Source organism: Macrotis lagotis, chromosome 4, assembly GCF_037893015.1.
Source record: "Macrotis lagotis isolate mMagLag1 chromosome 4, bilby.v1.9.chrom.fasta, whole genome shotgun sequence".
NCBI classification, from domain to species: domain Eukaryota; kingdom Metazoa; phylum Chordata; class Mammalia; order Peramelemorphia; family Peramelidae; genus Macrotis; species Macrotis lagotis.
This window is the reverse complement of record NC_133661.1, coordinates 88,118,699-88,132,462: the sequence shown is the minus strand read 5'-3', so window position 1 is coordinate 88,132,462 and position 13,764 is coordinate 88,118,699. Positions and strand designations below refer to the sequence as shown.

Below are 13,764 nucleotides of genomic sequence, written 5' to 3'. Positions count from 1 at the left end.
ATATACCAACTTAAAATGCTCTCTAACTCTTAGAATCTTAAAGTAGCATTCTTATTTTTATATAAAACCTAAATAGAAAACAAAATTTAATGCCAAGTAGGAACTCTAATATTATATTAATTTGTTTGCATTTCTCTAATGATTGGTATGGCTTAATTTAATTGTTGATCTATCACTATAATCTTAGTAGTTAGTTGTCTAATTGAACCTGACTAGATCAAGACTTTCCTCAGCTATTTAAACAGGTAAAATTCCAGTGACTTCATAGTGACCTATTCTATAATAATAGAGCCGTCTCACTTATACTTCGTTGAATATTCAGTTTCAGACAAATGTGTTCCTTCGATTGATTAAAAATGGCAACCCATTCTGACATCCTCCTCCAGTACTATTATTGTTCTTGGTTTCTTACAAATCTCCCGCAGAGTATCTGTCCAATGTTCTGGAGGCCTTCTTCTGGGTTTCTGGATCTTAGAAGATAGAAACTTTCAGTTTCTAATGTTGACTCTTAAAGTCTTTAAGCCAAATACAGAATCTGTGTTTCCTGTTGGAACTTAGTAAAATTCAACAAAATGAAGGGATCAGCAGGTTGCTGGATTTACTGTTTCTTTTTATATTATTGACTCTTGCCATTATTACTCTCCTTTGATAGAATCAGTTCCAAGAAATACCATAGCAGAATAGAATCCTTCCTTTGCTATTCAGTCTTTTATTTGACCATGCAATTCAATATTTAAAGTAAATTTTGTACTATTTATCCTTAGCTATATATTAGTCTTTATCAGCTTGTGACTCTTGTTAATAAAGATTTGAATTTTGTCATCAACACAATTTTTCTACAAGATTGTTTTCAATAGAGAGAATAACTAAAAGATAATCATCAAGACTTCATGTTTTCCCCATAATTATTTTTCAGCAATAGGGCAGAAAATTGACAAAGAAAGTCTTCTGCAGAAAATTTGTCTGAGACTCTTGACATCATTTGTTTCCTTCCTCTTGTTTCTGTTTCTCCCTGCCCTGTGTTTTAGGTACGATTTATGAAGGAACATCAAATATCCAGTTAAATACCATAGCAAAATTTTTAAATCAAGAATACTGAGGGTCACAAGAACATGACAACTGTTATTGCAGCCATATATGTAAAATATAAATTGAGTGCCTTCTGTTGGAAACAGGAATACTTTCAAGCTGGAATCATCTTCTGCACTCCTTACATTCTTTTGGAGTATATTAGATCTCTCTGCTTTTTGTTTGTCACCAATGATTCAAAACAAGAACTTTGCTTCATGGCATCCAAGGTTACTTTTTCCCAGCGTTTGGCAAAATTATCTTAATTCTTTTTAAGTTAATTATTACAAAAATTAATAAAATCTACCATATTTCTAAAACAATCAGAGAAATTGATATCAGAGTATATTATTTATGTTTAATACCTTTGCAGATTCATCAGTGCCTAGTATAATGCATTGAACATCTCTATTTTGCATGTTTGTTGAAAGATTGACTGTTGATAAATTCAGAAATGATAGAAATTCATTAAGAAAAACTAGAACAATATTTTAATTGTCATGTGATTTATATAGTATAGGAACTGTTATTTAATTTGCATTTAATTGTTTTAATTAGAACAAAATGTGATGTTTGCTGCTAATTTAATTCATTTAAAAATCATAAGTACTTTGATTATTTCAGTAGATTGTTTAAAAATAAATCATCCATTTTTAAAAAAAAATAAGTCTCATAATTACTCTTCAAGTTGTGATTTGATTAAGAAACTTTGCAAATATTTTTAAATCAGTTATTTTGTAAAATTAAAAATTTTCACCAGACACTGTTTTTTAATATTTCAATATCTTTGTAAATCTAAATTGTATATTGTTAATCTTAACTAATTTGTGAAGCCTTGTTAAGAAAAAAATCCAAAATTGTGTTTTTAAAAGAAAACAGATGTTTTAAATCAAGTCCATGGTAAAATAAGAATTGTTTTACTGTTTTATTTTGAAAGGATTATGCTGTAAGTCAGAAAATTTTGACATTTGCTTTATAGGTACATTTTCAAAATAACTTTTCTAATGTAAATAATAGACATTTGAAATATATGAATACAATCTAAAGGGAGGAACCATCTTTGATGGAGAGAGAAATAATGAAAAATTTAGAATGTAGCTCAAAAAAGATAACAATCTACTATACTATAAAATGTTAGGGATGAAAGTCTCAACATTTAGTCCTTCAAAGCAAGAGAAGTCAGAGCAACCTGATAAGGAGGGCAACACAGTCATTGCACTTTAATTTAAAAGTTAAGAGGCACTGAAGGAAACTGTTAAGAATGTCAAAGAATTGTATACACAATAATGTCAGCCCTTGCTTGTCTGGGGAGGAAAGGATTGATGCCTAAAAATAATGTTTTCAGTCTCTTTAGTCATTGGATTGGTGACTTCAGAGATTTGTTTTAGAATACAGGAAATTAATTGGTGTCAGAACTATTATTCTTAATGTTGGGTAGCTTGTGATATATTATTGGCATCACATTGAGCTTAACTGATAAGGAATTAATCTAGTTCCTGTCAGAAGTAGATAGATAAAACATGTATCAAGCATTTATTATAAGCCAGGCTACATGCTAAGTTTTAAGAATATGCGAATTAGGCATTATTTTCACTTACTTTATGTTTGCCAAAGACATTGGTCATTTGGAGAGATATGGGATACTAGGCCTATGTCAAATATGAGTATTACTATGTATTATTATGTATACATGTGATTAAAATGTATTTTAATAAATATTGCCATTTAATTACTGTATAAATTAATTTTGTTTTCTAACTGATATCCATCCATGCCATTCTGTGTTATAAATCAGTATTTAATCGAAAGTGGAAAAATCAAGGGCTAAATATCTTAATGTTTTAATGTTCTAATAAATGCAGAATTGTTCATTATTGTCCACATTAGTGTCTTTAAGGAAAAAAAATCAGTGAACTCTGCTTTTTTGGGGGGGTAATGATTAATAACTGATTTAAATACCTATAAGAAAGCCTTCTTCGACTGAATTTATCTATTATATAAATTCATTTCTGTCTTGTTGGTGGCTATAATTTTACATTCTGGGTCCCTAGGTAAATCCATTAGGGAAAATGATTTTATCCCTTTAATTAGTTTCAAACTAAGAGATCCCCAGCAAAAAAAAAAAAAAAAAGGTCTCCATGTTACATATCAGTTATTTTTCAGTGTGATTTGTTTTGTTTTGGATCATCTTGGTCATTTCTGTTAATGTAGGGAACTCCCTCCTCTGTGATTTGAGATCAGCCACTGAATGAGCTGTAACTTGTAGTCTTAGGAGGGCTACCTGGGGCCCTGAAAGGTAAATTGACTTGCCAGGGATCCCATAAGGTGGTATTTGAAGCCAAGTTTACCTGATTTCCAGTTTGCTTTTTATCCAGTAAACTTTCTCTATACTCGTTGCTTAATAGTTTTTCACTCTATCCTTTTTCCTAAATTAGATTGGGAGCTTTTTTCTTCTTGTTATTATCTCAGTTTTCCCTCCTTTTGTTATGTCATTTTATTTTCAGGCTGTTTGGGCCATAAAATCAGTCAGTCATCTATATGATCTGATATGAAGAGAGGTATGAACTTTCTTTAAGACTCTCAAGTCAAAAATAAAATGGCACTCATTCTTAAATAATTAAGGGAGGAGACCACATTTACACAAATAAATTATTAAATAAGAGAAGTTGTAGACAGAAAAAGAGTTGAGGAGGGAGGGCACTCCAGCATGAGGAAGGACTTCAAGTAATGCATACAGGTAAAAGATCATGGTGGTGTCCTGAATGTAATTTCTGTAAATTAGAGTCTTCACAAACTAGATGGAAGTCACAGCATGACACCGCATGACACCAGTTCAGGAGTTCCATCTCCAGCTGAATGGAATAAGGCACACTCATCCTACACATATATTGGGTTCTCTGCAAGCTTAGTGTCGGGGTCCCTAAGTCCTAAGTAATGAATTCACCTTTGGCCATAATATCTTCCCCTTTTAACTCCTGAATTCTGTTTTAAAACTGGATCTGTACCTCTTGCAATGCAGATTATCCAAGCCTGCCTTTACTCTGGATCTGTTGTCCCTGTCCTCCCATAAGTGGTTCATGTCAGGGAGTTAATTTCATTCAATTCAAACATTTATGGAGTGTTCACTATGTGCAAAATATTGTTCTGTGAACCTAATATAATTCAAAATACTAGTTCACTGTAGTGCTGAAGCATATATTGCTTCCTTGTTCTACAGATATACAATGTGATTGCCCACAATTACTCAAACTACAACAAAATAATTAGAAATATCACATCTTCATCAGCAGACATCCTCTAGGAGAGGGCCCAGAAGCCAAACACTAGTCAGAAACTGTGTCTAGTCTTCAGGCCAAGAGGTGACAGCAATGAGAGTGAATTGGAATGTCGACCACATCTCTGGCAGGAGAACCAAGAAACCAGAGCAAGTGGGAAAATGTCAAAAGCAGAAGTGAGGTACCCTGAATCAACTCAGAAGCAGAGTTTTCACCGAAGGACAATTTCGTTGTGCTCAGTTTGTTCTCTGACAGAATATCAGAATTCCCTTTCCCAGCAGATCTTCATCCCAACCTCAGAGAATGTAGAAAGTTGGCTATAATGAAATTTTGCCTTTCCTAGAAGGAGAATTATTATGTCTCTGAAACGAGAAAGGTAAAGAATTTAACATTTCAGTGGACTTGGTTTTTAAAAAATCAAAGGGTTTTTCTTATAGGGAAGTTTTTTTTAACTTTTTGAGTATAGAATTGAACAGAAAGTTAATTCCAGAGCTATGTCTGATAATGCAAACAGACTTGAATCCTTTCGGATAGGAATGGCTAGCATTTGCAGAGCACTTTACAAATCTATCATTTGTATCTCACAACAATTCTGGGAGAATTATTTTCTTATTGTTATCCCCATTTTACAGATGAGGAAATTGGGGCAGACAGAAGTCAAGTTGCCCAGAGTCACATAGCTAATAAATTTTGGAGGCAAGATTCAAATTCAGATCTAAGTCCAAGTCTAGTATCCTGTCCATTGTACCTCCTAGCTACTTTGTGCCTAGGGATGTGAATATATCTTTGTAACCTTTACAGCACCTAACCTTTTGAAAGAATCAACCCCCAGTAAATGATCATGAAGTAGGTAAATGATTGGCCAGACTTTGGAAAGTGCTGTTGAGCCCTCCTATTCATTCTTACTGCATTTTTGAATATAGTCCTATAATATATATGTAACCTGTGTAACATGTATATGAATCCTGTAGGCATTTATATTCTGTTCTTTCAACTTGATCTAGATTCCAAGTTGAGAGAAGCTAGTAACTTAATTCCTTACTGGTGTCAAATGAAAACCATATTCTGGAGAACTGCATGTGAATATGTCCATTCAGTAATAAATTCCCAGGGATTAATTTGAAAGAGATATAATAAGAAGAAGAAGAATCAATATTGAATAGTTGGAAATATAACCTAGAGGCTAGAAGTTATTACCTCCATCATGTTAAAGCACAAGCAATGCTATTGTTAAGTTATTGTTATCTTCACATGGCAAATCACAATCTAGTAATTCATGCTTATCTCTAGGCAAAACTCTAGTCTAACCATTTATGACCCAAAGTTACAGCACATGTATTTCTAATTCCAACAATTTTTTTTAGGGTTTTTTGGCAAGGCAATGGGGTTAAGTGGCTTGCCCAAGGCCACACAGCTAGGTAATTATTAAATGTCTGAGGCCGGATCTGAACTCAGGTCCTCCTGACTCCAGGGTTGGTGCTCTAGCCACCCCCCCAACAAATTTTTTATAAATTGCCAGGGGCAATTTCTCAAAGAATAGATTTTTAAACTATTTTTACTTCATTTCTCATTTATAATAGAAATTATAAAGGTTCAAGAATATTCTGTCAGGTCAGCTACAACTGCTTTAATGAAATGTCTTCAGAATTTTCTAAGGGCAGCTAGGTGGCACAGTGGATAGAGCACCGGCCCTGGAGTCAGGGGTACTTGAGTTCAAATCCGGCCTCAGACACTTAATAATTACCTAGCTGTGTGGCCTTGGGCAAGCCACTTAACCCCATTTGCCTTGCAAAAACCTAAAAAAAAAAAAAAAAAAAATTTTCTGCAGCATCCTAATGCTACATTTCATTTTCTCTTATAACTAAGGCTCTGGTACCCAAGGCATGGATATAAGACAATACTTCCCTGTTACCTCCTCTGGCCTTAGCTGTGCAATACAATCCCATTTTCTTACCTGGCCCTGGGGTCCTACCACCATGATGCCTCTTTTCAAGGGCCCACTTCTCTTGCTCGTTCAAGTGTACCCCAAGTTAGAATTGCTAAATGTGACTTCCTTAGTGACTAAAGCATCCTCCTCACACCTGAAAGATGTCTCTTAAATAAACTAAGGTTAAGAGCTGTGATGGGAGATCCTCCATTCTGCCTCATTTTATTCCACTTCAAATATAGTCTCAAGCACATTAAAAATCTTAACTTTATTCCTTCTCTTTTCACATGCCTTCATATTTGACTAAATATCTTTCCATCCCTTCATTTCTCTTCTATCCTCCTCACTAGAAATTCTTAATGTAGGGTTTTTGATATTTTGGTATAATTGGTTTTTATTCATTTAAAAGTGTCTGAAGCCCAATTTGGAAATTCAGGAAGAAGATTCTTGTGGACTCCAGACTCAGCACTCTATCCACTGTGCCATCTAGCTCTCTGAGCATAGAGTAGGCACTTAGTAAATGCTTATAGACCTATTTGGTAGTCTAGGGGACCCCTTCTCAGATGCCTAATCTATGCTCTGGCAGCTGAAATTATTACCTTCTTTCTTCCATCTCACTCTTTCACTTCCTTGGTAAATCACATGTAAGTAAGAAAATTCACTAAAAACAGGAATCTCAATATAATGCTGACTTTCTCCTTGAAATAGTCAGTTTGCACCTGCTTCTAGCTCTTGATACAGTTTTACTTGGTTATTGGATGCATTCAATGTCAAAATATTGAATTTGGATTTGTCAATAGAGTGAGAATGGCCAAATCTGAAGCATTTTTTTAGGTTTTGTTTTTTTGCAAGGCAATGTGGTTAAATGGCTTGCCCAAGGCCACACAGCTAGGTAATTATTAAGTGTCTGAGGCAGCATTTGAACTCAGGTACTCCTGACTCCAGGGCCAGTGCTCTATCCACTGAACCACCTAGCCACCCCCACAAAGCATTTTAAAAGGAGAAAAAGGACAAGTATTATATCTACCCCGACCTTTACTAAGGAACCTTTACTGAGATAAAGTGATTTGTTTAAAGTCAAATACTAAGTAGCAAGCCAGAGCTTCAGACTCCAAATTCAGGGTCTGGAAGAATGGATAGTCCCCTGGACATGGAATCAGAAAAAACTTTTCCTCTGTGTGAGTTTGGGCCCTAAGCTCTCTTTACTTGGATTTTGTAAAATAGTAGCAATGATACCCATACTATCTAATTAAAAGGATAATAGGTTCAAATAGGTCAATGTATATAAAGCACTTTGCAAATTTTAAAGCAATGTGTAAATATCAGATCCTGTTTTCCTAATTTTATTTTTAATTATTCCATTTTAAAATTAGGGAAACTGATGCATATAGGGACTAAAAGCCTTTAAAATACTCCAGATGGTCAGAATTGATTCTGATTCTTGATGGACTTAGCAATTCAAAAAAAGATCTGTGTTTGTGTGTGTGTGTGTGTGTGTGTGTGATGTTTACTAGGAGAAATACAATGACAATACTTAAAAATGGGAACAGAATGGGGAGAGGAATAAAAGTGGGGATGTTAAGTGAAATAAGGATCTGCTGTGTACCTCTGAAAATGTGTTCTTAGCTGACTCCTTAATGACATCATTGGCTTTAACTTGCTGCCCAGACTCTTAGATTTGGTTACCCATAAACCCTCATTTGATACATCAGAGTATTATTCTCATCTGCTTTCTAACTGGGTATATCACAGCTTTCTTTCTACAAACCCTTAATTACTATCATAAGTTGGTCCTCTGGAGTAGGGGAAGAAAGGGGGGAATATGACAAGGACAGGCAAGATTTTTTGATTTTTTTTGGGGGGGGAGTGCTTCTAAATTTATTTTTCTTAAAGCATACAAGTGTGATCTTAATTTTGTCCTCAAAGAACCTGCAACTGGATCTTTTAATCCTTGTAACATCAATATCAAAAAATCAGAGTAGCTTTATTGTTAGAAAATTCTGCCTAATAATGAACTGAAAAATCTACTTCCCCCATCTATAAGGACAAGAATACTGGGCTTTCCTGTCCTAAGGGTATTGATACATCAATTCTGATGTAACAAGTTAAAATTTTGCCCTGGGTATGTTTTGAGTACCTTTAAAAATATTTCTTTACTAATTTTCAGAGAGAATCTCCAACTCTGTTACAGTAAGCCACAATCAGAATCCATTTAAATTTAAATGTTATTTGGGAAGAGGCACAAATTACTCCTTTGACAGCTAAAAGAATGAAAATCCTAGATTTTTGAGCTGTAAGGGACTCTATTTTTACAGATGAGGAAACCAAGACCCAAGAATGACTTGCCCAAGGATTGCATGAGTAGCAAATATTAGAACCAGTTTTCAAACTTAGGACCTCTGGCTCCAAATGCATCTCCCTTCTGACTAGACCCAAACTGTCATTCATCTAGGTGGTAGAAGACCCTGACTATGGTATTGAAGACTGAAATAGAGCAGCCGAGCCTTAAGGTCTCCTGAGAAAATATCATGGACTCCTAATAGAGAAATACCTGAGGCTAAGGTTCTGCAGGAGAGGAGACACAGCCCTACAAAAGCTTACCAGAGAGCAGCTAAATCTTTTCCCCGCAGAAGTTATGCATGGGTTTAGGAGAGCTATATTTGCTGAATTTGCCGAAACTTTTCAGATCAACTGTCCCAGGAACCTTGGCTCTCTCCTAACATACCTAAGGAGTGGTCAGATAATCTCACCTGTAGGGAAGTCCCACCACCTCCCTAGGTAGCCCATTTCATTCCTGAATGGTTCAAAAGCTCCTTCTAATTACATCACTTTTCTACGATTTCCACCCCTTGTTCCTTTTCCCACTCTCTAAGATCAAGCACAGCAAGTTGTAATCCTCCTCCCCCCCTTCCACCTGGCATATGTGTGCACGAGACAAGCATGTCTACAAGTTCAGGTTCATGTTGTAATCCCTGAATGAAATGAACACCAACCAGCCAGGCAGGGGAGGAGGTGGTCAGCAAAGGTAGCATCTGAGCCATGTTTTGAAGAGACTGATACTGAGATTGAATGAGGAAGATGTGTACTACAGAAACGAGTCTCCTGTATTATGCCAATGTGAAGGGATTAGAAGATGGAATGCTAGGGATTCTGAGCAGATTTTTTTTATTGGAATGGAATTAGCAAGATGAGACTGGAAAGGCAAGTGGATGCCAAATCATAGAGGACTATCCAAGGATTTTGTATTTTGTTTTTTCTTCTAGAATCAATAGGGAACCACTAGACTATTGAGTAAGGGAATGATACGGTCAGAGCTGTGCTCTTAAGAGGGTGAATTTGGCGGTTGGTATGGAGGATGGATTGAAAAGGGGAAAGAGTGAAGTAGGGATGCTTATTAGGAGGTAATTGCAATAGTCCAGGTGAACTGGTGTTGAGGCCCTGTGAGTGAAGCCAAAGTGAAATGATAAAGGCAGAATAGAGGCAGAATTTACAGGAGTTGGCATCAACTAGGATACTGTGGGGTAAGGAAAGGAAAGCCACATGTTGACTTCCAAATTGCAAACCTGGATCACCTGGAAAGGATTAATGGTACCATCAGAAATGGGAAGATATGGAGGGGGAAATGAGATTGGAGGAAAATAAATCCTTTGGAAAATAATGAGTCAGGAATACACATTCCCTTTTCACACCATTCCTTGTATCAAATGGTCTTTAAGGACCTTATCAACTTAGTTATTTGCTTCTAGATGTTTGCTGTTAATGTCCTTCCTAAAACATGGACTCCAGAACTGAGCTCTAGATATATTCCTATTCTCTCACAGCAGCCAAAATTTATATTAATTTTTTGGGCTGCCACGTCTCACTGTTACATTTTTGAGTTTGCAGTCTACTAAAACCCTTTAAAATGAATTATGGTCTAACCATGTCTCCTTGTCTTATACTTTGAAACTTTTTTAAGTGTAGGATTTTATGTTTAGCTCTATTAAGTTTCTTTTCCTTGAATTCTAGACTTTAAGATCTTTTAGGCCACAGTTCTTTCAGTCTGTTAGACATCCTTCCCAACACTGTCATCCAAAAATGTGACTAGAAAATCTGCACTTTCATCCAAGTCTTGTTCACAGGGATAGTATGAAGGAATGTAATCAAGTGCTTTGCTGAAATTCAAGTATTACCTCGTCCATAGGAAGCACTTAATAAATTTTTATTGATTGCTGTGGAATTCCTTTGTCATTCAAGTATACTGACCTTTTCTTGTTGAAACCATCCTGTGATTTAGTAACCTCACTTTCCATTCTAAATGCCTTTTTAAAAAAATCCTTTAATATTATTCCATTAGTCAGAAATCAAAGTTAAGCTCATAATCCCATACTTTATAGATCCTATCCTCTTCCATTTAAAAGAAATGGTTTTTGTCTGTTCCACATCACCCCTTTTCTATTCACTCACTCAGCTATTCTAGTGGATCTGGCAGTTCCTTCCAGTGATTCCTATAGCAGGTCCATACCTGCACATCTACATCTACATGTACAGTGAGCCTGTAGATGAGACTACATCTACATCTATCCATATCTTCCCATAATTTCACCACCAAAATGTCCACCCAAAATTCTAGAGACCTTCCTCACTTTTTTCTGATATTGCTAGGAACCAGTGGAACAATCTGACCACATCCCCTACTATTTTGAAAATGGTTCTGACCCTCTGGAGCCCATGAAAAGGTCTTGGAGACCCCAATAGATCCACAGACCATCCCTTGAGAACTGTTGCTGTGTAGAGAATATTGAAAGATCCCAATGTACTTCCTGGTTGATAATAAAAACACAATGGTTTCCATAGGAAAAACTGCCAACTTAAAATTTCTTTTCCCATCATCATCATCAAAGCCATACCCCAAATCACTCATTCTCCACAATGTTTCAGATATCATCATTAATGTTGGTGACAACAGATACCAGTCCCCTCAGATGTAGTTCCTTCTCACCTGGTAACTTACTTATTGAGGACCGCCTAATGCTCTCATTTTTTAAATCTGTAGCATAAGGGATTGAACCAGTTAATATCTAAAATTCAAACACTCTGTGGAGAGAATTAAACAGAATAGAAAGATTAAAATTCTCAAATTCTTCTCTTCCTTTATTTAGGAGAATTTATTTGTATAATACTCCTTTATAGCTGAATTTTTGCTCATGATCTTATAGTGCTTTATACTCTGCATTTGTCATTCTCTTTTGTTATGTTTTTCTGTGTACCTTTCAACACCCCCCCCCCAAAAAATTAGGAGAATACCCTCAAGGAAGGCAAAGTCTAGTTTGCTTTTATACTTGTATCTCCTAAGCACATGATAATAAATGTTTAGTGTTTGATTGATTACTAACTTAAATTTTTTTTCTGAGGTCCAGGACACAAGTGTTATTTAGCTTTGAATTTCCCTCAGCACCCTATACAATATTCTGCATGTAATTTATACATAATAAATGCATATTGAATGAATACATTTTAATAAGGGACATTGGTTCTAGACTTTCAGAATCCTGATCTTTGTATGAAAAGGAAAAAGAGAAAAGCCCACTTCTGACACTCCCTGTACATTTGGATAAGCCATAACCTCCCTACATCTTAGTTTCTCCAACTATAAAATGAGAAAGTTGCACTAGATGACCTGTGAGAACTTCCAAGTCAATGTGTATCCCTATAACTTTCCACTATGCTTCAGTTATTTTCTCCCTTCATCTCTGAGGCTCTCTACTCCCAATTTTGGGTTCTTCCTGGAATCTTCATTTTGTTGGGAGTTAGAAGGAAATTCAGGCCAGCCACATTTCACTCTCAAGACTTGGCAACCATATTTCACCCATCTTTTCTCTCCATACTTATAGGCCCCTTCTCTCATTGGTGAATTCCTAATGAAGCCTCCATTTTAAGATAGAGCCTAGATCAACCAACCTACTTTACACATGAGCTTTCACTGTCTTCTCTTTCACCCCTCACCCAGCTCCCATATTTCAGTGACAAGCCCCTACTAGATTTTTTTGAGGAAGACATAGCCCAACAATGTTTCACATTCTAGACTTGAACACTATACTTAATTTTTAGTTCTCTTCCCCATTAGAACACAGACTCCTTTAGAGGAAAGATTGTCTTTTCTTTTAGCTTATAGTAAGTGCTTAATAAATTCTATTTACCTTTATACATTACAATATTGGAAAAACAAACAAACTTGAAAAATTTAAGAACTCTGATTAATGCAATGACCAACCTAGATTCAGGAGAACTTGGGATGAAAATTGCTCTCCAGACAGAAAAGTAATACAATTTTTTTTAAGCATAGTCAATTAGGGAATTTTTTTGTTTGTCTACATTTGTTTGTAAATGGGGTTTTCTTTTTCTTTCTTTCTGGGGTGGTCCAGAAAGTGAGGATGGGGGAGAAGAAGTGACTGGGAGAGAAGTCAGATTTTCATTGACTTAAAAAATAAAATTTCTTTTAAAAATTGGTTGTTGACTTGATTTCCACCTGGTATCATTGTTAGTCTATTCTACAAATGAAGGTAGCAGCATCAAAGGGGAAATGACCTCACACTCCCTCTCCACCTTTGCTAAAACCTCAATAAAAGTTGCAGATTCCTTGCCTAATACCTTATAATCAGTATTTATTAAATGCATATGATTAAAAGTAATATCTAGTACCTTATACACACTTATCACTTTAAAGTTTGCAAATCATTTTGCAAATGTTATCTCATTTTAACCTCCCAACCTATCCTGGGAGATAGTTGCCATTATTATCCTATTATTAAAGATAAGGAAAGTGAGTTGTACCAAAGGTAGTTGGCTAGGATTATGTAGTTAGTAACCATCTGAGGCATGATTCAAGCTCAGGTCTTCCTGACTGCTAGTCCAATCCATTGTCCACTGCTCTATGTAGTTGTCCCTAGACATTCCTCTAGACTGGGTTCCCAATGCAAAACAAAAGTCCCTACCCTCAAGATGTTACATTCTTCTAAGGGATAAAACATTTTAAGGTAATGATTTGAGGAGAAGAAAACATGGATAAGAGCATAAGGAAAAGGTTGTTATAGGAGTTAGCATGGGAACTAAGTCATAAAAGAATCTAGAAATTATAAGAGGTGAATAGGGCAGATATACATTCTAGACATGGGAAACAGGCCCATGCAAAGCCAAGGAGGAAGGAGATGGATTGTTGTACTTGGTCAACTGCTAATAAAGGAGGCAACTTCCTATGGTGGATAGGGTACTAGACCTGGAGTGAGGAAGACCTGGGTTCAAATCTGGATTCAAATACTTAACTGTATGACCCTGAGCAAGTCACTTCACTTCTCTGAACCACAGTTTCCTCATATGTAATATGAGATTAGAATTAATATCTGCTAAGATTCCTCCCTTCTGAGAGAAACACCATGAAACACAATATGTTGTGGTAAAAAATAAAGCTTTGGAATGAGAATTGGAAAACAGGTTATAATCATCTTTACCAATAGC

The 13,764-nt window shown here is 35.8% G+C and overlaps 1 protein-coding gene across 2 annotated transcripts in view; it reads left to right on the top strand.

The window, feature by feature from the left end:
- The window catches only part of ACADSB (acyl-CoA dehydrogenase short/branched chain), a 45,778-nt gene extending 44,378 nt beyond the window's left edge, over positions 1–1,400 (top strand). For both annotated transcript variants that reach the window (XM_074233428.1, XM_074233429.1), the window contains one exon: positions 1,029–1,400. In XM_074233428.1, coding sequence (XP_074089529.1) covers positions 1,029–1,099 — 71 coding nt within the window. In that variant the 3' untranslated portion in view covers positions 1,100–1,400. The remainder of the gene's footprint in view (positions 1–1,028) is intronic.
- Positions 1,401–13,764: the final 12,364 nt, after the last annotated feature.